The sequence below is a fragment of the Leucopleurus acutus genome (genome assembly GCF_964270905.1).
Source record: "Leucopleurus acutus genome assembly, chromosome: 2".
Taxonomy (NCBI): Eukaryota; Metazoa; Chordata; class Mammalia; order Artiodactyla; family Delphinidae; genus Leucopleurus; species Leucopleurus acutus.
This window is the reverse complement of record NC_139143.1, coordinates 80749813-80776496: the sequence shown is the minus strand read 5'-3', so window position 1 is coordinate 80776496 and position 26684 is coordinate 80749813. Positions and strand designations below refer to the sequence as shown.

The 26684-nt window shown below is 39.1% G+C and overlaps 1 protein-coding gene across 5 annotated transcripts in view; it reads right to left on the bottom strand.

The window, feature by feature from the left end:
* ASH1L (ASH1 like histone lysine methyltransferase) overlaps window positions 1–26684 on the bottom strand; it is a 213764-nt gene that overhangs the window by 23071 nt on the left and 164009 nt on the right. For all 5 annotated transcript variants that reach the window (XM_082834259.1, XM_082834258.1, XM_082834256.1 and 2 more), the window contains 5 exons: window positions 22892–22965; window positions 21341–21386; window positions 21119–21227; window positions 13815–14021; window positions 13543–13689 (listed from right to left, as the gene is read on the bottom strand). In XM_082834259.1, the coding sequence (XP_082690385.1) occupies window positions 13543–13689; window positions 13815–14021; window positions 21119–21227; window positions 21341–21386; window positions 22892–22965 (583 nt within the window). The remainder of the gene's footprint in view (window positions 1–13542; window positions 13690–13814; window positions 14022–21118; window positions 21228–21340; window positions 21387–22891; window positions 22966–26684) is intronic.

Below are 26684 nucleotides of genomic sequence, written 5' to 3'. Positions count from 1 at the left end.
GTCACATAGCAATTAAGTTGCATTAAAAATCAGGGGATTAAGGACTTCCCTGGTGGCACAGTGGTTGAGAATCTGCCTGCCAATTTGGGGACACGGGTTCAAGCCCTGGTCCAGGAAGACCTCACATGCTGTGGAGCAACTAAGCCTGTGCGCCACAACTACTGAGCCTCTGCTCTAGAGCCCGTGAGCCACAACTACTGAAGCCCATGCACCTAGAGCCTGTGCTCCGCCACAAGAGAAGCCACTGCAATGAGAAGCCTGCACACCTCAACGAAGAGTAGCCCCCACTCACCGCAACTAGAGAAAGCCTGCGCGCAGCAACAAAGACCCAACACAGCCAAAAAAAAAAAAAAAAAGGAAAAGATATATATACCCCTATGTTCATAGCAGCACTATTAACAATGGCCAAGACATGGAAACAACCTAAATGTCCACTGACAAGATGAATGGATAAAGAAGATGTGGTATATATATGCAATGGAACACTACTCAGCCATAAAAAAGAATGAAATAATGCTATTTGCAGCAACGTGGATACAACTAGAGATTATCATACTAAGTGAAGTAAGTCAGAAAGACAAATACCATATGATATCACTTATACATGGAATTTAAAATATGACACAAATGAACCTATCTAAGAAACAGAGTCAGGGACACAGAGAATAGACTGATGGTTGCCAAGGGGTAAGGGAGTGGAAGAGGGCTGGATTGGGAGTTTGGGATTAGGAGATGCAAACTGGTATATATAGAATGGATAAACAATGAGGTCCTACTGTACAGCACAGGGAACTATATTCAATACCCTGTCATAAACCATAACAAAAGAATATGAAAAAGAATGTATATATATGTATAACTGAGTCACTTTGCTGTACAGCAGTGTATAGGTAATTCAACTATCCTTCAATAAAAAATCAATAAAAAAATATTCTTCCATTTTTCCATCTAGAAAGGTGATTGTTTCAATGGTGATATTCAGGTCTAAGATTCATCTTAGATTAATTTGTGTGTGTGGACTGATGTAGGAGCCTACTGACTCAGCACCACTTATTAAAAAACCATCCTTTCCTCATTAAAAAAAAAATTTATTTATTTATTTGGCTGTGTTGGGTCTTAGATGCAGCAGGTGGGATCTTCGTTGTGGCATGTGGGAACTTTCATTGCAGCACGCGGGCTTCTCTCTAGTTGTGGCACATGGGCTCCAGAGTGTGCGGGCTCAGTAGTTGTGGCGCACTGGCTCAGTAATTGCAGCATGTGGGCTCTCTAGTTGTGGCGCACAGGCTCCCGAGTGCATGGGCTCGGCAGCTGTGGTACGTGGGCTTAGGTGCCCTTGCAGCATGCGGGATCTTAGTTCCCCGACCAGGGATTGAACCCATGTCCCCTGCATTGGAAGGCAGGTTCTTAACACTGAACCACCAGGGAAGTCCCCATCCTTTCCTCATTGATCCACAGTGAAACCTTAGTCATAAAATCAGGTGACAGTACATTTATGGGTCTTTGCCCAGACTCTCTATTCTATTCCATTTGTCTATTAATCTAGCCCAAGCAAATACGTACTGTTTTAATTAGCGTATCTTTACAGTAAGTCTTGAAATTGGTAGTTTAAGTCCTTAAATTTTGTTCTTCAGGATTATCTTACCTTTTTTAGGTCTTTTGCAATTACATATATGTTTCAGAATCAGCCAGTCAATTTCCATAAAAATTGGATTTTGATTGGATTTGAATTTTTAGATCAAGTTGGTAAGATCTGACATCTCAAAAATATTGAGATTTCTAACCCATCAATATGGCATATTTCTCCATTAATTGTCCTTTTCCCCAATAATGTTTGGTGGTTTTCAGTATAGAGGTCTACAAACTTTCATTAAATCTATTCCTAGGTGACTAATGTTTCATGAAGTGAAACAGAGGTGGTGATAGTGGACACCGTTACAGAAAGTTGTTCGTATTATTCTATTTTCTTTAACTATGTTAAAACACATGTAACAAAGTTTATAATCTTAACCATTTAAAAATGTACAGTTTAATGGTATTAAGAACATCCACATTGGACTTCCCCGGTGGGCCAGTGGTCAAGATTCTGCGCTTCCATTGCAGGGGGTGTGCGTTCAATGCCAGGTCGGGAAACTAAGATCCCACATGCCACATGTGGTATGGCCAAAAAAAAAAAAAAAAAAGAGAGAACATCTACATTGTTGTGTAGTTATCACCACCATACAATCCCATAACTCTTTTCATCTTGTAAAACTGAAACTCTATACCTATTAAACAATAACTCCCAACCCCTCTTCCCTTCAGCCCCGTACAACCACCATTCTACTGTCTCTATGATTTTGACTACTCGTAAGTATCTCATATAAGTGGAATCATACAGTAGTATGTTTCATTTTGTGCCTGGATTATTTCACTTAGCATAATGTCCTCAAGGTTCATCCATGTTGTGGCACACTGCAAAACTTCCTTTTAAAGGGTGAATAATAATTCCATTGTATGTAAAAACCACATTTTCCTTATTCCTTCATCTATTACGGACACCTGGGTTGCCTCCATATTTTAGCTACCATGAATAATGTTAATAAAATATGGGGGTGCAGAGACTACCCTGGTAGTCCAGTGGGTAAGACCCTGCACTCCCAATGCAGGGGGCGCAGGTTCAATCATTGGTCAGGGAACTAGATCCCACATGCATGCTGCAACTAAGATCCCGCATGCTGCAACTAAATATGCCACAACGAAGATCCCACATGCTGCAACTAAGACCCGGTGTAGCCTAAATAAATGAATGAATGAATGAATAAATAAATATTTCTTTTTAAAAAAGGAGTTCCCTGGTGGTCCAGTGGCTGAGAATCTGCCTTCCAATGCAGGGGATGCAGGTTTGATCCCTGGTCAGCAGCCTAAATAAACAAACAAACAAACAAATAAATAAATAAATATTTTTTTTAAAAAAGGAGTTCCCTGGTGGTCCAGTGGTTGAGAATCTGCCTTCCAATGCAGGGGACGCAGGTATGATCCCTGGTCAGGGAACTAAGATCCCCACATGTCACAGGGCAACTAAGCCCATGCGCCACAGTGAAGAGCCTGCGTGCTGCAACTACAGAGCCACACACTCTGGAGCCCGCGTGCCGCAACTAGAGAGAAGCTTGTGCGCCACAATGAAGAGCCTGCGTGCCGCAACAAAAGATCCCATGTGCTGCAACTAAGACTGACGCAGCCAAAAATAAATAAAAATTAAAATATGGGGATGCAAATATCTCTTTGAGAACCTACGTTCAATTCTTTTGGGTATATACTCAGAAGCTGAATTGCTGGATCATAGGGTAATTTTATTTTTAACTTTTTGAGGAACCTCCTTACCCTTTTCCACTGTGGCTATACCATTTTTAGATTCTCAAGAGAGCACAAGGGTTCCTCTTTCTCCACATCTTCGTGAGCACTTATTGTTTTCTGTTATTTTCACAGTAGCCATTCTGAGGGTGTGAAGTGGTATCTCATAGTTTTGATTTGCATTTCCTTAATGATTAGTGATGTTGAGCATCTTTTTATTTGCTTATTGGCCATTTGTACAATCTTTGGAGAAATGTAAATGTACCCTTTGTCCATTCTGAATTGGGCTGTCTTTTTGTTGTTGAGTTTCAGGGTTCTCTATATATTCTGGATATTAATACCTTATAAGATAAATGACTTGCAAATATTTTCTCCCATTCTGTGGGTTGCCTTTTTACTCTGGGAATAGTGTCTTCTTTTTTTAAAAAATAAATTTATTTATTTATTTATTTATGGCTGTGTTGGGTCTTCGTTGTTGCGTGTGGGCTTTTCTCTAGTTGGGGTGAGCGGGAGCTGCTCTTCATTGTGGTGCGTGGGCTTCTCATTGCGGTGGCTTCTCTTGTTGCAGAGCATGGGCTCTAGGCACACGGGCTTCAGTAGTTGTGGCACACGGGCTCAGTAGTTGTGGCTTGTGGGCTCCAGACCTCAGGCTCAGTAGTTGTGGCGCACGGGCTTAGCTGCTCTGTGGCATGTGGGATCTTCCCGGACCAGGGTTCGAACCTCTGTCTCCTGCACTGGCAGGCGGATTCTTAACCACTGCGCCGCCAGGGAAGCCCGGAATAGTGTCTTTTAAAATTTTTTATGAAGTACACTTTGTCTATTTTTTCTTTGGTTACCTGTGCCTTTGGTGTCATATCCAAGAAATTATTGCCAAGTCCACTGCTGTGAAACTTTTGTTCTATGTTTTCTTCTTCAACTTTTATTGGTTTAGGTCTTACATTTAGGTCCTTGACTGGTTTGAATTAATTTTTGTATACGGTGTTTGGTAAGGGACCAACTTCATACTTTTGCATGTGGATATTCAGTTTTCCTAGCACCATTTGCTGAAAAGACTATATCCCTTTTCTACTGAATGGTGTTGGCACAGTTGTAAAAAAAATCATTTGACCAAATATGTGAAGGTTTATTTCAAGGTTCTCTACTCTATTTCATGGGTCTATGTGCCTGTCTTTATGCCTATACCATACTGCTTTGATTACTATAACTTTGTAGTAAGTTTTGCAATAAAAAGGTGTGAGTCCTCCAGTTTTGTTCTTTTTTAGGATTGTTTTGGTTATTTGGGGGGGGTCCCTTGAGATTCTATATGAATTATAAGATGGGTTTTCTATTTCTGAAAAAAAAAGAGAAGTCTTTGGGATTTTGATAGGGATTGCACTGAATCTGTAGGTCACTTTGGGCAATACTGACATTTTAGCAATATTAAATCTTCTAATGAACATGGGATGTGTTACCATTCATTTATATCTTTAATTTCTTTTAGCAATGTTTTATAGCTTTCATTGTACAATTCTTTCACCTCATTGATTAAGTTAATTTCTAAGTACTTCATTCTTTTTCATGATACTGCAAATGGAAATGGTTTTGTAATTTCCTTTTCAGATTTCCCACTGTATATAGAAACGCAACTGCAAGAGACCGTAAAATATACAAATAGAGAAAATTTTATTCTTCTTTTCCAATTTGGATGCCTTTTATATTCTCTTTCTTGTCTAATTTTTCTGGCTAGAATTTCCAATATTACTTTGAATAGAAGTGAAGAAAGTGGGCATCCTTGTCTTGTCCCTGATCATAGAGGAAAAGCTTTCAGTCTTTCACCATTGAGTATTATGTTTGCTGTGGGTTTTCATATATGGCTTTTATTATGTTCACGTAGTCCTTCTATTCCTATTTTGAGTACTTAAAAAAAATTATTTATTTCATTTATATTTATTTTTGGCTGTGTTGGGTCTTTGTTGCTGTGTGTGGGCTTTCTCTAGTTGCAGTGAATGGGGGTTACTCTTCGTTGAGGCGTGTGGGCTTCTCATTGCGGTGGCTTCTCTTGGTGTGAAGCACGAGCTCTAGGCACGTGGGCTTCGGTAGTTGTGGCGTGTGGGCTCTAGAGCGCAGGCTCAGTAGTTGTGGCACACGCACTTAGTTGCTCTGTGGCATGTGCAATCTTCCTGGACCAGGGCTCGATCCTGTGTCCCCTGAACTGGCAGGTGGATTCTTAACCACTGTGCCACCAGGGAAGCCCTTGTTGAGTACATTTATCATAAAAGGGTGTTAAACTTTGTCAAATGCTTTTTCCGCATCAACTGAGATGATCATGTGATTTCTTTTCCCCTTCATTTTATTGATGTAGTGTATCACACTGATCAATTTTCATATGCTGAACCATCTTTGCCTTTCAGGATTAAATCCCACCTGGTCATTGTGCATAATCCTTTTAATATGCTGTTGAATTCTGTTTGCTAGTATTTTGTAGAGGACTTTTGCATGAATGTTCATAAGAGGTATTGGTATCTAGTTTTCTTGTAGGGTCTTCACCAAGCTTTGGTATCAGGGTTATGCTGGCTTCATACAGTGAGTAAGGAGGTGTTTCCTTCTCTTCAATTTTTTGGAAAAGTTTGAGATGGGTCGGTATTAATTTGGTAGAATTCACCAGTAAAACCATCAAGTCAAGGGCTTTTCTTTGTTGGGAGATTTCTGATTACTGATTCAATATCCTTACTAGTTACAGGTCTATTCAGATTTTTTATTTCTTCATGATTTAGTCTTAGTAGGTTTTGTGTTTCTAGAAATTTGTCCATTCCAACAAGATTATCCAATTTTTTGGTGTACATCTGTTCACAGTACTCTCTTATAATCTTTTTCATTTCTGCAGAATTGGTAGTAATGTCCCCACTTTCATTTCATTTGTCTTTTAAACCTTTATTTATTTATTTGGCTGCTCTGTGTCTTAGTTGCAGCACGTGGGATCTTTCAGTTGCAGCATGCGGGATCCAGTTCCCTGACCAGGGATAGAACCCAGGCCCTCTGCACTGGGAGCACGGAGTCTTACCCATGGCACCACCAGGGAAGTCCCTCATCTCATTTCTGAGTTTAGTAATTTGGGTGCCTTTTTCTTTGTCCATCTAGTTTAAAAAAAATTTATTTTCTTTCTTATTTATTTTTTTTTGTTGAGTTGGGTCTTAGTTGCAGAACACATGGTCTTCGTTGTGGCACATGGGAGCTTAGTTCCCCAACCTGCAACTTCTGGATTGGAAGGTAGATTCTTTTCTTTTTTAATTAATTTATTTTTTACTGCGTTGGGTCTTCGTTGCTGTGCGTGGGCTTTCTCTAGTTGCGGTGAACGGCGGCTACTCTTCGTTGCAGTGCACGGGCTTCAGTAGTTGTGGCTTGCGGGCTCTCGAGCACAGGTTCAGTAGTTGTGGTGCATGGGCTTAGCTGCTCCATGGCATGTGGGATCTTCCCAGACTAGGGCTCAAACCCATGTCCCCTGCATTGGCAGGCGGATTCTTAACCACTGCACCACAAGGGAAGTCCCAAGGTTTGTTGACTATGCTTATCTTTTTGAAGAACCAACTTTTGGTTTCATTGATTTTCTCTATTGTTTTTCTATTCTCTATTTCATTTATCTCTGCTCTATATTATTTCCTTCCTTTTGTTAACTTCAGGTGTAGTTTGTTCTTTTTCTAGGTCATTAAGTTGTAAAGTTAGGTTGCTGATTTGAGCTCTTTCTTGATTTTTAATGTAAGCATTTATACCTATAAACTTCCTACTTAGCACTGTTCCTGCTGCATTCTATAAGTTTTGGTATGTTGTGTTATCATTTTCATTCATATCTAAGTATTTTCTAATTTCCTTTGTGATTTCTTTTCTGACCAACTGGTTTTGTAAAATTTCCAATTTCCTTTGTTACTGATTTCCAACTTCATCCATTGTGGACAGAAAAGATACTTTCTATGATATCTGGCTTTTAAAATCTATTGAGACTTAATTTGTGCCTAACATATAGTCTACCCTGGAAAATGTCCCACGTGCACTTGAGAAGAATATAAATGCTGTTGTTGTTGGGTGGAGTAGTCTGTAATATCTTTTAGATGTAGTTGGTTTATTGTGCTAAGTCCTCTGTTCCTTACTTATCATCTTTCTGTTTGTTGTATTCATTACTGAGTGGGGTATTGAAGTCTCCAATTGTTATTGCAGAATTGTTTATTTCTCCCTTCAATTCTGTCAGTTTTTGCTACATATATTTTGAGGTTCTGTCATTATGTGTGTAAATGCTTACAGTTTTTGTATCTTCTTGTGGAACCTTTCTAAAATACACATGTCCTTCTTTGTCTCTTGTAACCTTTTTGGGTTTAAAGTCTATTTTAGCCATTCGTGCTCTCTTTTGGTTACTATTTACATGAAATATCTTTTCCCATACTTTCACTTTCAACCTGTTTGTGTCTTTGGATGTCAATTGAATCTCTTATACACAGTATATAGTTGGATCATGTGTTTTTACTCTATTCTGCCAATCTATTTTAAAAATTGAGGTGTAATTGAGATAAAATATTATAATAGTTTCAGGTACAACATAATGATTCATTATATGTATATATTGCAAAATGATCACCACAATGAGTCTAGTTAACATCTATCACCACACATGGTATCAAATTATTTTCTTGTGATGAGCTCTTTAAGATTCACTCTCTTGGGCTTCCCTGGTGGTGCAGTGGTTAAGAATCCACCTGCCAATGCAGGGGACACGGGTTCAAGCCCTGGTCTGGGAAGATCCCACATGCCGTGGAGCAACAAAGCCCGTGTGCCACAACTACTGAGCCTGCGCTCTAGAGCCCGTGGGCCACAACTACTGAAGCCCACATGCCTAGAGCCCGTGCTCCACAATAAGAGAAGCCACCGCAATGAGAAGCCCACACACCGCAACGAAGAGTAGCCTTTGCTCGCCGCAACCAGAGAAAAGACCGTGTGCAGCAACGAAGACCCAACACAGCCAAAAATAAAATAAAAATAAATAAAATAAAATAAATTTATATATATATATATAAAAGATTCTCTCTCTTAGCAAGTTTCAACTATACAATGTATTAAGTATAGCCACCATGCTGCACATTACATCCTCATGTCTTATTTTATTTGGACCACCTTCACCCATTTTTCCAAGCCTCCAAACCCTTAACTCTGGCAACCACCAATTTGTATCTAACAGTTGTTGTTTGTTTTTTAAAGATTCTGCACATGAGTGAGGTCATGTGGTACTAGTCTTCCTGTCTGATTTCTCATTTAGCATAATGCCCTCAAGGCCCATTCATGTTGTTGCAAATGGCAGTATTTCCTTCATTTTTATGGCTGAATAATATTCCATTGTAGATATACACATTTTCTTTATCCATTCATCCACACTGATGGATACTTAGGTTGTTTCCATGTCTTAGCTACTGTAAATAATCATGCAATGAACATGGGAGTACAGATATCTTTTTGAGTTAGTGTTTTCACTTCCTTCAGATAAATACCCAGAAATGGAATCGCTGGACTGTATGGCAGTTCTATTTTTAAATTTCCGAGGAACCTCCAGTTTTTTATAGTGGCTGCACCAATTTACATTCCCACCAACAGTGCACAAGGGTTTCCTTTTTTTCACTTCCTAACACTTCCTACTTCTTGTCTGTTTGATAATAGCCATTCTATGAGGTGCATTTGACCTGCATTTTCCTGATGATTAGTGACATTAAGCACCTTTTTATGTACCTGTTAGCCACCTGCATGTCTTCTTTAAAAAGATATATATTCAGGAACTTTCCTGATGGCCCAGTGGCTAAGACTCCGCATTCCCAATGCAGGGGGCCAAAGTTCGATTCCTGGTCAGGGAACTAGATCCCACATGCCGCAAGTAAGAGTTTGCCTGCTGCAACTAAAGATCCCGCCTGCTGCAACTAAAACCTGGTGTACCCAAATAAATAAATATTGAATAAAAAAAGATATATATTCAGATTCTCTGCCTATATTTAATTGGATTTTTTTTTGCAACTGACTTGTTTGATTTCCTTATATACTTTGAAGATTAACCCCTTATCAGATTTGCAAATATTTTCTCCCATTCTATAGGTTGTCTTTTCATTTTGTTTAGGGTTTTCAGTGCTGTATAGGAACATTTTAGTTTGACTAGTCTCACTTGTTCATTTCTGCTTTTAGTGCCTTCCTCCTGGTGTTAAAACCAAAAAAATATCATTGCCATGACTGATGTCAAGGAGCTTACCCTCTGTTTTCTTCTAGGAGTTTTATGGTTTTAGGTCTTACATTCAAGTCTTTAAGTTGATTTCTGTGTATGTTGAAAGATAGTGGTTTAGTTTCATTCTTTTGCATGTGGCTATCCAGTTTACCCACACCCTTTATTGAAGAGACTGCCCTTTCCCCGTTGTATATTCTTGGCTCCTCTATAATAAATTGGCCATACATGCATGGGTTTATTTCTGAGCTCTCTATTCTGTTCCATTCATCTATGAATCTGTTTTTCTGCCAATATCATACTGTTTAGATTACTACAGCTTTGTAATACAGTTTGAAATCAGGAAGTGTGATGCCTTCAACTTTGTTCTTTCTCAAGACTGCTTTGACTATTCGAGGTCTTTTGTGGTTCCACAAAAAGTTTAGGATTATTTGTTCTATTTCTGTGAAAAATGCCATTGGAATTTAATTTTTATTGCACTTAATTTGTAGGATGCTTTGGGTAGTATGGATATTTAAACAATATTAACTCTTCAAATCCATGAGCACAGAATATCTTTTCATTTATTTGTGACTTCTCTAAGTTCTCTCATCAGTATCTTACAGCTGTCAGTGTACAAGTCTTTCACCTCCTTGGTTAAATTTATTCCTAGGTATTTTATTCTTTTTGATGCTATTGCATACAGGATTTAAAAAAAATTTTGATAGTTATTAGTGTATGGAAATGCAATTGATTTTTTTAAAAATAAGCATTTTATTAACTATTCATTTATTTATATTTTTATTTATTTAATTTGCCTGCGCTGGGTCTTAGTTGAGGCATGCGGGATCTTTAGTTGCGGCATGCGGGATTGTTAGTCACAGCATGTGAACTCAGTTGCGGCATGTAGAGTCTAGTTCCCCGACCAGGGACTGAACCCAGGCTGCCTGCATTGGGAACATGGAGTCTTACCCACTGGACCACCAGGTGAGTCCCCGCAACTAATTTTTATGTTTGATTTTGTCTCCTGCAACTTTACTGAATTCATTTATCAGTTTCAAAAGTTTTTTGGTGGAGTCTTTAGCGTTTTCTATATATAATATTATTTCATCCGCAAATAGAGGCAGTTTTACTTCTTCTTTTTCAACTGGATGACTTTTATTTATTTTTTCTTGCCTAACTGCTCTAGGTAGGACTTGCAGTATTATGTTGAATACAGGTGGTAGTAGTGGGCATCGTTGTTTTCTTCTTGATCTTAAAGGAAAAGCTTTCAAACTTCCACCTGTTGGCTTGTCACATATGGCCTTGATTATGTTGAGGTACATTCCTTTACCCACTTTGCTGAGAGCTTTTATTATAAATGATGTTGAATTCCATTCACTTCTGGAGAGTTTAATCTATTTGCCTATTGATAAGGAGGGAGTTACCTCTGTCATTGTGCAATTTGTTTTCAATATGCCCTATAGCTTTTTGTCCCTCACTGCCTGAATTCCTGTTTTCTATAGTATTTAATTTTTTGGAGTGAAATGTTTAAATTCCTTCTTAATTTCCTCTTGTACATGTCTGTAGCTACTGCATTTGTGGTTATCATGAGGATTACACTGAACATCCTGAAGTTATAACACTATAATTTTATTTATAGCAGCTTAACTTCAATTAACATATAAAAACTCTGCTCCTTTACAGCTCTTTCTACTCCTTTCAGTATCACAAAATTACACCTTTATAACTGTGTGCACAAAAAATAAATAATTCCTTTAAATGCATTAGTCTCCTAAATTATGTAGAAAACAAAAAGTACAGTTACAAACCACTGTAACAAAATTCTAGCTTTTATAATTGCCCATGTATTTACCTTTATTAAGATTTTTTATTTATCCATATGGCATGAAGTACTGTCTAGGGTCCTTTCATTTCAACTTGCAGAAGACCCTTGAGCATTTTTGCAGGGTAGGTCTAGTACTCACAAATTCCCTCATCTTTTGTTTATTTGGGAATGTTTTGATTTCTTCCTCACTTTTGAAGGACAGTTTTGCCACATACAGGAATCATTTTAGCATGTTGCATACACTGGCCCACTGTCTTCTGGCCTCCAAAATTTCTGATAAGGAATCTGCAAACTTTCTTATTGAGGATCTACTGTATGTGATGATTTGCTTGTCTCGTGCTGCTTCCAAGATTTTCTCTGTCTTTTGAAAGTCTGATTATAACGTGTCTTGGGATGTGTCTCTTTGAGTTCATCTTACTTGGAGTTTGGGAAGCTTCCTGGATTTTATTTTTTTCCCCCTGGATATTTATATTCACATCTTTCATGAAATTTGGTAAATTTTCAACCATTATTTCTTTAAATATTCTCTCTGCCTCTTTGTATCTGTCTTCTCCGTCTGGAACATCCACAATGCATATGGTTGTTCTGCTTGATGGTGTCCCACGGGTCACTTAGGGCTCTCTTTTCTTCAATCTTTTTCTTATTCTTCAGGCTTGATAATTTACATTGTCCTCATCTTCAAGTTCACTGTTTCTTTCTTCTGCCTGCTCAAACCTGCCTTTGAATCCATCTAGTGAGTTTTTCATTTCAATTACTGTACTTTTCAACTCCAGAATTCCTTTTTGGTTTCTTTTTAGGCTTTCTATCTCTTTACTGATATTTCCATTTTGTTCCAACATCATTTTCATGACTTCCTCATGAAAGAAAGTTTTTTTCATGACAATTTCCTTTAGCTCTTTGAGCATGATTAGGGCAGCTTTTTAAAAGTCTTTGTCTAATGTATCTGCCATTAAGTCCATTTTAGGTTCAGATTCTACTGAATTATTTTTTTGCTTTGAATGGACAATACTTTCTGTGTCTTTGTATTCCTTGTGATTTTTTTTTTTTGAACACTGGACATTTGAGTTGAATAATGTGGTAACTCTGTAAATTAAAGATTCTCCATCCAGTTTGCTGTTTTTTGTTATTTTGATTGCTGTAGGCTGTCTCTGTGCCAAGGATCAGCCTCAGGTGTAAACTTAGTGTCTTATGTCTTTTCCAATCCTTTCGTTGGATATGGGCAGTCACTGTCTATTTCCCCTCATACATGCAGTTGTTTTTGAACGTCTTACTCTTTAATTTCTGTCCCAAAAGGGGAAAAGCAAAAAATGAAGGTGGCGAAAAGAGGGCACCCTTAAAATCTCCTGGGAGTCACTTTAGCTGGAGGGAGAGGGACTTGCAACAATGGTGGAGGTACACAGTGGCTGCCTGCTTCTTTGCACCTCTGTGATCAGAAGAAGCAATCAAAGCATAGGTACCTAATATTTGGAGAACAGGCCTAGCATTTGCAAGCTGTATGCAAGATATTTCAGGAACACTTGCACAGCTACCTGCCATGTAGCTATGGGTAGGGATGAGTAGCTGCTACTGTGCTAACACCTCAAATTGACTGAAATGATCCATAACTGACCATCTAAAACTTCCCCTGGACGTTACAAGCCTTCAACAGACCCCAGAGTTCCAAAAGAGTTTTATCAAACATATTCTGCTAGTGCAATTGTCTAAAGGGAGACAGATTCCTTGTGCTTCCTACTCTATCATCTTCTCAGAATCCTCTCCTATCACGTTATCTTTTCTGAACTATTTTTCAGATGCATTTTTTTCATTCTCAATTAGATTATAATCTATTACTTTTATTTCTCATTGTAACAAATCCAGTGAGGATGTGATAAATATGCTAAATGTATGGATGTGAGAAGAACCACATAACACAGTGCTTGGCGCATAGTAAGCAGTCAATAAATATTAGGTATTATCTCACACACACACACACATAAATATTACATTCTTCTGGGAGTGAGTAGTTACGATGAAGTGTGGAGAAATAGTACGAGATTACTCTCTACCTGGAGGATCTGGTATAATAAGGAATTGCCTGAGCTGCTTTGTGTAAGTTGACTAAAATTGTGGAAAGATCAGTCTCTGGATGTCCTCAAAGCTTTCTGCTCTGTTGGAGTCTTGTCTTCACCTTCCCCTGCTTTCTTACCATTTCTGCATTTCACAATTTGGGTCACAGCTGTGGTTGATGAATCGGGCCTCATTTCCCATGCGATAACTGTCAATCACCATCCCACTATCCAGGTTCAGACAATAGTGGTCACTGTGATTATGATACTGCTCAATCATCCTATTCCTAAAGAGGAGAGAAATGATTGAAAGCCAATTAATGATTAAGTTGAAAGTAAATTTCAAATATTTCATTTTCCATACTAATCTGGTAACTTTGCCATTTTACTGGAGTATCATTTACCACCGTACCTGAACTCCTGTTCACTGACAACCTCCCCTAGGTATTCAATGATGAACTGCCCAGCTTTTAGGGGTTCTTTGGTTCTGATTCCCCAACCTTTTTCCTCAGCTCGAAATCGTTCTAGACATTGCACCCACTCATGCCTCTGTATCCTCTGGTTACAGCACTGCTCACCACAGGGGCAAGTGTTGGGGGAACACTCAGCAAAGATCATTCTAGAAAGAAAAGGAATAATTGTATGTCAATTAACACTATACATAACCCTCATGAACCCATTTTTTACATAGGAATTTTAAAAATGCATAAGATTAATTTTTATTTTAATAAGGTTAGATTGGTTAACAAAGTTAACAAGGTAATAATGTCTAAGTTCAAAAATAATACTGAAAATTTCCAAGTCAAAGTGCAAACACTGATGCTTCTTATAAATTAATGAGTTAATTGTCCACTCAGCATCCTGGGTAAACACTATCATATTTAGTTCTGAGCTAAGAATATATGAACTGTAACCCATAGAGGAATTAATAATTTGATGATTACATTGCACTATTGTTTTGAAGTAGCTCATAGCCATTTACAGATTTTTTAAAAAATTGTGGTAAAATACACATAAAATTTACTATAACATTTACCATCATAACCATTTTATTTTTTAATAAATTTATTTATTTATTTTTTGTTGCGTTGGGTCATCGTTGCTGCGCTCAGGCTTTCTCTAGTTGTGGTGAGCAGGGGCTACTTTTCATTGCGGTGCGCAGGCTTCTCATTGCATTGGCTTCTCTTTGTTGTGGAGCATGGGCTCTAAGCACGCGGGCTTCAGCAGTTGTAGCATGTGGGCTCAGTAGTTGTGGGTCATGGCTCTAGGGCACAAGCTCAGTAGTTGTGGTGCATGTGGGATCTTCCTGGACCAGGGCTTGAACCCGTGTCCCCTTCATTGGCAGGGGGATTTTTTTTTTTCCTAATTTAAAAAATATTTATTTATTTATTTACTTATTTATCTTTGGCTGCCTTGGGTCTTCGTTGCTGTGAGTGGGTTTTCTCTAGTTGCAGTGAGCAGGGGCTACTTTTCGTTGAGGTACGTGGGCTTCTCTTGTTGCGGAGCGTGGGCTCTAGGTGCGTGGGCTTCAGTAGTTGTGGCACACGGGCTCAGTAGTTGTGGCTCGCAGGCTTAGTTGTTCTGTGGCATGTGGGATCTTCCCAGACCAGGTCTCGAACCTGTGCATCCTGCATTGGCAGGCAGATTCTTAACCACTGTGCAACCAGGGAATCCCACAGTTTACAATTTAAAGTACTTACAGGGGCTTCCCTGGTGGCGCAGTAGTTCAGAATCTGCCTGCCAATGCAGGGGACACGGGTTCGAGCCCTGGTCTGGGAAGATCCCACATGCCGTGGAGCAACTGCGCCCGTGAGCCACAATTACTGAGCCTGTGCGTCTGGAGCCTGTGCTCCTCAACAACAGAGGCCGCGACAGAAGCCTGCGCACCGCGATGAAGAGTGGCCCCCGCTTGCCACAACTAGAGAAAGCCCCCACACAGAAACGAAGACCCAACATAGCCATAAATAAATAAATAAAAATTTAAAGTACTTACAGGGTTGTTTGATTTATTCTTCAGAAAGATATTATCTTGGGCTTCCCTGGTGGCACAGTGGTTAAGAATCCACCTGCCAATGCAGGGGACACGGGTTCAAGCCGTGGTCCAGGAAGATCCCACATGCTGCGGAGCAGCTAAGCCTGTGTGCCACAACTACTGAGCCTGTGCTCTAGAGCCTGCGAACCACAACGACTGAGCCGGCATGCCACAACTACTGAAACCCGTGCACTTACAGCCCATGCTCCACAACAAGAGAAGCCACCACAATGATAAGCCCGTGCACAGCAATGAAGAGTAGCCCCACTCGCCACAACCAGAGAAAGCCCACGTGCGGCAATAAGGACCCAACACAGCCATAAATAAATAAACAAATAAAAGAAGAATAAAAATATATCAAAAAAAATTAAGACAATCAGCTTAACTTGTAAAGACACTGCCTTACTGTCAAATTCACCACAGTTATTCTTTGTTTTGCTGATGTCTTCGCTGCATGGATATTGACGAACACCCCTCCTAGAACTGTCCTACTATTTTCGGCTTTGTTGATCTTTTATGATAATGGACTTCCCACCTTTACAATAACAATTCCTGTCTTTTTTTTTTTTTTAAACGGGGATCCTTTTCTCCTCTCTACTTCCCACGGCATATTCATCGCTCCTCTTTTCTTCAGAAGGCTTATTCATTTTCATGGCTTTTAAAAGTAATTAATTAATTTAGTTTTTGCTGCGTTGGGTCTTTGCTGCTGCTCTTTGTTGCGGTGCTCGGGCTTCTCATTGCAGTGGCTTCTCTTGTTGTGGAGCATGGGCTCTAGGTGCGTGAGCTTCAGTAATTGTGGCACATGGGCTCAGTATTGTGGCTCATGGGCTCTACAGCGTAGGCTCAGTAGTTGTGGTGCACGGTCTTAGTTACTCCACAGCATGTGGGATCTTCCTGGACCATGGCTCGAACCCGTGTCCCCTGCATTGGCAGGCGATTCTTAACCACTGCACCACCATGGAAGTCCTATTCTGTTTGTTTTGATAAATGACCAAGATAAGCCCTTTAACTGTATAAACATGTATATAAACATTCACTGTCTGGAAAACAAAACCATAAAGTTACCAAAATCTGGAAGTAGATGCTGCAAACTAACATGGGAAGACTTTGATTTAGCAATGTAAATTGCCATTACCTGTGGTCACAATGCCCTTGAAAAATTAGAGAATTTTCCCCCCTCTAAATATAGATCATCTGATTGCTCTTTCTCTTACACGGTAAGATTTAAGATTAAACAATCATTGAGAAATGTACTAATGTGATTGACTTCACTAGCTATGGAGGTCAGACCATTCCTGTAAATGGAAATGTGTTTTCACTTAAATGAAATGAATGTTCCTACTATGAATCATGCTAGGTCAGGAAGGAGTAAGCCTTGGAGGTGGGGGAGAGGATCATTCCATCCCAACTTTTTGGGACCAAGAATTTGAGGAACCAGGGTTCTAGAGCAAAAGGTGAATGCTCCTAGAGATTCTCATTGGTGGGCAAGTGAAAGTGAAGTGCTCTCAACAAAGTAGCATAGATAGACTCTAACAGGGAGTTAGACAGGGGCCCTGATGTTTAGTTTAGGGCCTGTGAACTCCGAAAGTAATCACCACTGGTGGCATAAGTCTCACCAGGTAATATACATTTATCTTCCCCTAAGTATTCAGTTTTGTTACACGCCATTGTCTGTCCTTTTGGAGAGCTGAAGGAGTGGGCTCTGTATGTGCTATGAGCAAATGGGTACAGCATTAAAAAATAGCTTGAGGGCTTCCCTGGTGGTGCAGGGGTCGAGAGTCCGCCTGCCGAAGCAGGGGACACGGGTTCGTGCCCTGGTCTGGGAAGATCCCACATGCCGCGGAGTGGATAGGCCTGTGAGCCATGGCTGCTGAGCCTGCACGTCTGGAGCCTGTGCTCCGCAATGGGAGAGGCCACAACAGTGAGAGGCCTGTGTACTGCAAAAAAAAAAAAAAAAGCTTGAAATGAATGACAAGACTCTGTTCCAGGGAAAGAGGAATGTTCTGGAGCAGCAATGGGTTTGATATGGATGGTGTACAGAAACAAATACCCACCAAGGAAGATCTGTAGTATTTATAAACAGTGTTGGTGATTCCTAGAAATTGTTTGGAAGAAAGGAGGACAAATGTTTAAAGTCTTTATTTGAAGTAACTGTAAAACCCCATTATTTGTTTTAAAAATAGTCCTGGGACTTCTCTAGTAGTGCAGTGGCTAAGAATCCGCCTGCCAATGCAAGGGACATGGGTTCGATTCCCTGGTCTGGGAAGATCCCACATGTCATGGAGCAACTAAGCCCGTGCGCCACGATTACTGAGCCTGCACTCTAGAGCCCTCGAGCCACAACTACTGAGCCCATGTGCCACAACTACTGAAGCCCATGCACCTAGAGCCCGTGCTTCGCAACAAGAGAAGCCACTGCAAGGAGAAGAACACGCACCGCAATGTAGTCCTGGCTCGACGCAACTAGAGAAAATCTGCGCTCAGCAATGAAGACCCAATGCAACCAAAAATAAATAAATAAATAAATATTTAAAAAATATAGTCCTGAATCAAGTGTTCCCTGGGCTACTTACAAGTAAGTACAATTCTACATATGAGTCTTGCATGGATGCGAAAGTGGATCCTGCCAATCCTTTAACTCCCCCATCCCCTTAAATATTTACAGAACTCTGAATACAAAGACAGGTAAGACAAAGCCACCCTACATTTTACTTTTTTTTTTTTTTTGCTGTACACGGGCCTCTCACTGTTGTGGCCTCTCCTGCTGTGGAGCACAGGCTCTGGACGCACAGATCCAGCGGCCATGGCTCACGGGCCCAGCCGCTCCGCGGCATGTGGGATCTTCCCGGACCGGGGCACGAACCCGTGTCCCCTGCATCGGCAGGTGGACTCTCAACCACTGCGCCACCAGGGAAGCCCGCCATCCTACATTTTAGATAGCTCCATTTAACTGAATCTTTATGAGGGTTACTTTTAAATATATAAGGAAGCACCCACCGAATAACATTTGAATTTTTCTTAGTTATTTATACATTAATCACATTCATTAGCTGCATGATGATGTAGTGCTCATATTGTCATGACACAAAGTTGGCAGTATTGTGTCTGAGTGTTTGTTTATTTCTTTTTTTTTTTGCCATACGTGGGCCTCTCACTGTTGTGGCCTCTCCCGTTGCGGAGCACAGGCTCCGGATGCGCAGGCTCAGCAGCCATGGCTCACGGGCCTAGCTGCTCCGCGGCATGTGGGATCTTCCCGGACCGGGGCACGAACCCGTGTCCCCTGCATCGGCAGGCGGACTCTCAGCCACTGTGCCACCAGGGGAGCCCTGTTTATTTCTTATTTAGGGGTAAGTTTTGGTTTTTTTTGGAACAATGACAACATAACGGGAAGGATAAATGTGACACCCATACTAAATGATATAAAGGCAACCAATGTTATTATGTAAAGGTAAATGTTCAAATTTCAATTTTTAAGAGATTAAAAGACTATCAATATGTATACAATAAGCAGTGTGGTACAGTGGAAAGAACATGACTTTTGAATCAAACACATGTGGGTTCAAATTCTGTCTCTGTCACTTGTCTTATGTAATTTGGAGCAATTTACCATCTAAAATCTAGGTTCCTTCATCTGTACAATGTAAAACTATCACCTACCTCCTTGGACTATTGTGAGAAAGAGAAAAAATAAGCAATGAGGCAGCTATATTATAGTAATTTCACAGACAATAAAATATCATACAAACAAGCACAGAAATGTTAGCATCTAAAGAGATGCACATTTAAACAACTTTAAGGACATATACTCTAAAATATTAAACCAACAGAATACTAAAGCACTAGAAATAAAGTTAGATGTTAATAACTAAAGGCGGTGGAACTATGGGGAAATAAATATATTTATATATTGGTGGTGATACCAAAAATTAACTCAGTATTTCATGACAGCTATTGGATAGTATACAGTAAGAATTATATATATGTCCTTATAGTTTGTACAGGTATTTCTTCTTTTGAGAATACACTCTAAGGGTTAACAAAGAAGGGAATCTATACAGAGTTTCATAGTAGTGCCATTTTTAATAGCAAAACATTAAAAATAACTTGAATAACGAACAACAGAAGAAGGACAAACTGTGACATACTAACCTAAAAAGGATGAGCTTTTGGGTCACAGTGATACATAAAAGTGCATATATAAAATATCTGTGAGTGAAAAAAATCAGCTATCTATAACACCAAGCTATTACTACTATGTACAACTGTACGTATGTACGATGACAAGATGTGAATTTACAGTGATGTACATAAGGGGGAATTCCCCAACTGGCACGCTAAAGCAGAAACGCTGATTCCCTCAGCCCGCAGGACAGTTGACTAGAGATGGAGACTGGGAAAGCAGCTGTCTTTTTCTAGGAAAGCTATCTAGAACAAGGAGCATTGATGGGAAGTTCATTAATTCTTTTTTTGCTATAAATATGCTTATGTTACTAAAACCAACAAATTCTATCTCCTTTGTCTCAATTAGACATTTCCAATTTGAAATCTCAATGTCATTTAAAACTCAGTGGTCCCAAATCAAAATCATAATTTTTATGTCCAAACCAGTTAGATTCCACACTTTCTATCTCTGACAATAGCATAACCATCTCTCATTAGCATCACTGACTCAATCATCATGTGTATATCTGCTATATGCTGATGGTTTATCAACCTAGTTTCCCCCCCGCCCAAATATACCATGGCCTCTTTCTTCTCTATCACTGCCATCACCCTACTTTTACTCCCTCATTATAGCTACCATATCCTGAGATCTAGGAAGGTTTCTAGAACTGTGCTTAATGAATTGTAAACATTGTTTCACATAATCCTCACAAACCCCTCCATAAAGATGGTGTTATTTTTATTAGAGGGGTTAAAGAACTTTCCTCAGGTCTCTTAAGTAGAAAGAGGATTTAAACCTGAGGACATAAGACTCTAGATCACATTGTTTTCTGTTACTCTACTTAGCCCATGTTATGGGCTGAATGTGTCCCCTCAAAATTCATAGTTGAAGCCCTAGCCTCCAGGGCGACAGTATTTGGAATTAGGGTCTTTGGGAGTTAAACAGGTTTATATTAGGTCAGAAGGGTGAGAACCTCCTAATGGAATTGGTGCCCTTCTAAGAAGAGGAAGAGAGAGAGAAATCTCTCTCTCTCTCTCTCTCTACCATGAGCATGCACTGAGGAAAGGCCATGTGAGCACACAGGGAGAAGGCAGCTGTCTATAAGCTAGGAAGTGGGTCCTCATCAGACACTGAATCTGCTGGCAATTTGCCCTTGGACTTCACAGCTTCCAGAACTGTGAGAAATAAATTTCTGTTGTTTAAGTCTATGATATTTTGTTATAGAAGCCCAAGCAGACTGAGACAGCTCAACAATTAGGTTTTATATACTATCTTTGTACAACTTCTTGAGGGGAAATCAAAGAGCCTATTTAACCTTTCCCTCTAAATGAAGTGACTTTTTTTTTTTTGGCCACGCCACACGGCTTGTGGGATCTTAGTCCCCCAACCAGGGATTGAACCTGGGCCCTCGGCAGTGAAAGCACAGAGTCCTAACCACTGGACCGCCAGGGAATTCCCCTAAATGAAGTATCTTACAGACCTTAAAGCCTGTGCTTACAGAATCAGTTTAGTACAGTACCTATTGAGGCAGTCATCCACACAGCCCTTTTTGGTGTCATCATCCGGTTTCTTACAGTTACAAGTGGTAGCCTCATAACCAGAAAGGGGTTTGACATCAACGTAGACATCTTGAGAGAAGACAGCAAAGAATAGTTTGTGAATATATAGGATAATTTTTTAAGTGCCAGGCTAAGAACACTGATTGTATGGAGGCAGAAAAAATAGCTCCCATGTTACTCACTTGAACGGATTTTTTTATATAGTGGGACATCTGGTTTCTTGTATAGCTAGAAGAAAAAACAGAAAAATCTTGATATAGCATTCAACTTCAAATGCCAGAAAACAGTATCAATCACTAAAAATAGAGGAAATTATCCACGTACTCTGCTCATATGGAAACATTTACAAGACTTTCTGGGTTGGATAATTTGAGGGAAACTTGGTGTGATCACTTTTTTACCTTGAAATAAAAGGTGACTTACTAGATCAGGGTTTAAGAGAACTAGATTCAACGGAAGCAATACTAAGTTTAAAAAAAATGCATTTTTTGTTAGATGTTTCTTCAGCAAGTTATTAGATAGACTTAAATGAAAATCACACTGCAGATCAAAGCTTTTCATTTGGATAAATTAAGATTGTATTTGCCTCTATGAAAAGACTGGAAAACTTGCACAGGGCTTGTTTAGATGGCCTGCGTAGGTATATGAAATGAAAAAGATGAGAACACTGGCTTTTTCAGAGTGAGTGTTGTAGGGAAACACATTTCACGTTTTAATTAAGTCAATTAATTTAGTGAACAAAGGGGAGATGGCAGGCAGAATAATGGCACTCTCATACTGCAATAAAGAATGCATTAGGAAGAAAATGTATTAGGTCAGTCGGTCAGTGTTTTACCATAGAAGACAGTACCCCCACCCAAAAAAGGCAACTTGGTTTAAGCTAGAGTGTACTAATCTATAAGAATAATCCCACCATCATTTTTCAGTCGGTATAGATTCAAAACACTATCTCCTTCATTGTTATGAACTCTCTGAGACAAATATCTAACATACTGATCCTCGTAGAATTCAAGAGAGGCCACCAGACAAGAGAATGTAGACGGGAATGTTCATTGCTTTTGGCTTTCCAAAGTCAAACTTTGGTGGAATTCTGGCAAAACTCAGGAGCCTATTTACCTCATTTGCATGACGATTTCCCAATGGTTGTTCTCAATATGGATTCTGGGGGCTTTAGCTTAATATAAAAATAACTGGGGGAAACTCTGCAATTAGGTAAGCAAGAGAGAAAAACAGCACCTTCCCATTTTTAGTTCCCAATATATTTAAATATCTTTTAAAAGTACAAGAGTGTTAAATATTTTCCCTGTTTCTTTTGGTAGAAGACTCTCGTTTATATGTGAAAAATAAATTCCAAACTGATGGGAAGGAGCCAACAAAAATAAAGCCTGAAATTTCTTAGCGCTGCTGGCAGTACATCTAAATTCCCTTGAGACCTGCATCAAACAGGATTCTTACAGAACAGAATCTTTGCCACCAAAATAAAAGTCCAGAATAATAACAGAAGGTTTCCTAAGGAAGCAGGAACTTAATGCTATTTTGAAACATGAATAAAGGCAAAGAGGTCACATTAAATATGGATGCAAATTCATTTTTCTTAGTCTCTAACATTCACAGGGGCACTTCTCTATACTTCCTAAGATGAGAGCATAACAAGGAGGCAGAGAAAAAGACTTGCACCCCCCTTTCCCCCCGTTTACCACTTATAAATGAAACATGGTAAGATACGCTCATACCTGATTATGTTTCCACTGCCAAAGGATGTCATAGGGAAGCTGAAAATCAATTCGCTTTTGCCTTAGATATTTTCCTGAAACAAAAAAATACTATCAATTTCAATATCTAATTTATACAATGGGTCAAATAGCAACAAGATTTAATATGCACTGACTAAAAAAATAAAGATTTAATTTTTAATTTTATGAATTTTCCATCACTAATTTTTAAGTTCAGCTACTCTTTTCCACTGTGAACCATGTGGTATAAGCTAAAGATGTTTTAATAGTAGCTTATACAAAACAACTAGCATAGCAAATTTACTACCAAAAATAGGTCATTATGAAGCAAACTAAATACTAAGAATTGTTCAATCATTAAAATTATTAACCAGAGCATCTGTCGTCTATTCTCCTTCATTATGTACATAATCTAAGGTTGACTATAAAAAGAAGTACAAGAGTTTTCTAAAATAGGCAACCCTGAATTTAAATAACTCAAGAGTATTTACATGCAAATTTATGATCTGTTAACATTTTTTCCTACCTATTGAAATACTACTTTTTAAAGCCAATTTTAGAGCCCTTTTCTACCTTAAAGACGTCCTTTCAATTTCTTTACTCTGTATCTTTCTGTTCGTGAAGGACTATAATGCTCAACTCATTTCTTGCAGGACTTAGACTTTTCCTTGTTATCTGGATTTTTGCCCTATCATGGTCTCCAGACCAGCAGTTCTCAAAGATTGCTCTGCTTACCCCAAGGGATCCGAGAAGTCAAAACTATTTTAATAACACTCTAAGATATTATATGCATTTTTGTTGTGCTGACATTTGTACTAATGGAGTAAAAGAATGGTGGGTAAAACTGCAGTTTTAGTATGAATCAAGGCAAGTGGCACAAAACTGTACTAGAATGAAACTAGTAGAAATGAACTATGCCAGCATCATCTAAGAATGCTCTTGATAAAGTAGTAAAAATATTAAATCTTGGCCCACAAACCAAAATCTTTATTCTGCATGACACAATGGAAGTATGCATAAAGCATTTCTGCTGCACACTGAGGTATGATGGTTATCTTAAGGTAATGCACTTGTGCAAATATTTGAATGGTGAGCTGAACTAGTTGCTTTTTCATGGAACACCGTTTTTACTTAAAGGAACTGACAGACAATGGTTATTCTGACCCAGGAACTGAAAGTAAGTCAAGTGAACTTGTTACTTCAAGAAACCCAATTGTGGACTTCCCTGGTGGCGAAGTGGTTGAGAGTCCGCCTGCCGATGCAGGGGACACGGGTTTGTGCCCCGGTCCGGGAAGATCCCACGTGCCACGGAGCGGCTGGGCTCATGAGCCATGGCTGCTGAGCCTGTGCGTCCGGAGCCTGTGCTCCGCAGCGGGAGAGGCCACAGCAGTGAGAGGCCCGTGTACCGCAAAAAAAAAAAACAAAAAAGAAACCCAATTGAAAATATGTTTCCGATGACAAAATTTAAGTTTGAGTGAACACTGTAATTTTGGAAAACTTGTGTCCATTAACTACCATGAGATTCTCAGTTTTTTAATACTTAAGTTTTTCTCATGAAATAAGTGGCAATTAACAAATGTGAATTGATTTGGATACATATAGGAAACGGAAAAGCAATGTAATACAGTGAATTAATATTTTTCAATGACCAATACAGGAAGTGATAAAATCATACATGGGTAAAAAATCCATTTAAATTGCAAGAAAGACCAATGGCCACTGATTTCATACTCCAACACTGCAGTGTTAAGGAACTATGACATTTATTGATTCATTTTGCTGCAGTATCAAGACTATCTACAGTTATCTGAATTTATTAAAATATCTTCCTCTCTTTTACAACTTTTTACCTATGTGAGGTCAGATTTCTTCATGCATTTAAACCAGAATAACATCACAACAGATAGAAGGCAAAAATAGATGCAGCTGTCCTATATTTAAGCCAGACATTAAGGAGATTCACAAAAATGTAAAATAAAGTCACATTTCTCATTAAAAAAATTTGGGGGGAAAGTTATTACCACATCCAGACTAAAATGAAAGCATAATAAACTTGCCCTCAAAAAAAAAGGGTGTGTGTGTTATTTTTCATAAAAATGTGATTTGTTACGTGCAATGAGTTTATTCATTTGACAAATCTGATGATACAGCAGCATGGATTACAGGTATATCTAAGGGGAAATAACTTATGGAGGTAGGGGTAACATAACAAGTTTCTGTCTGGGGTTACATCTGGTAGAAGACTGGAGTCACATCTGGTAGAAGACTGGAATCCACCTGTTGATAGGGAACCAAAGCTGAATGTATAACTACAAAGTCTGTAATGAAAAAGTGTATAAACAACTTAAAAGTTTATCAACAAGGAAGTAAACTTTGGTACATTTAAATAATGAATATGCAGCTATTAAAATGAAATAAGGTATATACTTACTCATATGAAAACATATTCTCCAAGTTGCAGAATAATATTATAGCAAGGGCTGATTTTTAAAAATACTTAAAAAAAAAAACCTATTAAATAGCTATATATGGTGGGGGCTGTCTAGGAAAGGGCATGAGGGAACTTTCTGGGGTGATGATAATGTTCTTGAGAAGGGTCTGGGTTACAGAGGTGTAGGAAAATTTTAAAAAACTGAGTAAAAGTACATTTAAGATTTGTGCATTTTATTTTTTTAAAATTATATAACCTAACTAGCTATTGATGTTACCCTCAGAAGACTGATTGATTTACAATTTTTAAAATCAATTTATTTTATTTTAGGCTGCGTTGGGTCTTCGTTGCTGCACGCAGGCCCTTCTCTGGTTGCGGCGACCGGGGGCTACTCTTCGTTGAGGTGCACAGGCTTCTCACTGTGGTGGCTTCTCTTGTTGTGGAGCACAGGCTCTAAGGCGTGCGGGCTTCAGCAGTTGTGGCTCACGGGCGCTAGAGTGCAGGTTCAATAGTTGTGGTGCACGGGCTTAGTAGCTCCGCGGCACGTGGGATCTTCCCGGACCAGAGCTCGAACCCGTGTTCCCTGCATTGGCAGGCGGATTCTTTTCTTTTTTTATTCATATACATTTTCTATTGTAGACTTCTTTTTATGCTTCTATGAAATCTTAGGAACAGAATTTCTCATCATTTAAAAAAACTTTTCTTACTAGAAGAATTATACATGTTTGCTACACAAAACAAGCAAATAACAGGACCAAAAAAAAGACTCAAGTCATAATATTGCACCTATATTTTGTAGTTTACTTTTTCCATCTAAATATCATAACGCACTTTTCATTCTAACAGATGCTCTGTTATATATAATGGTTACATGAAATAGATGTACCAATAATTTACTTTTTGGTACAATGTTTGCAGAGTTCACTATTACAAACAGCACTTTGATAAACATCTTTGTTGCTAAATGTCTATGGGCCAGTTTTCATTACCTTGTTAGGATAAATTCCAGAATTGCTGTGTGGTAGGGCACACAGATTTTAAAGATTTTTTGATACATACTGCCTTCTTGCATAGTGTAGGGAATCTCGAATACAAGAAGATTCTTCTCAAACCATTGGAGAAGTTTTTCCTGGAAATGAATGAATTTTTCCTTTCTCGGCACTCTACTTTACTGCTGTGCAGAATGTGTTCAGAGCAGTGTCTCCAACATCCTTGAATATCTCATTCTTTCCATAACAGATGCTTTTCTTCTGGATTGGATTAAGAGTTCCTCAGTCACAGATACTAACGTCTCTCTTGATTTTTTTCCCCCATGCCTGATGGAAAGCAGGGGAAACTTTGGGAGAAGATCCAGTCACTGAC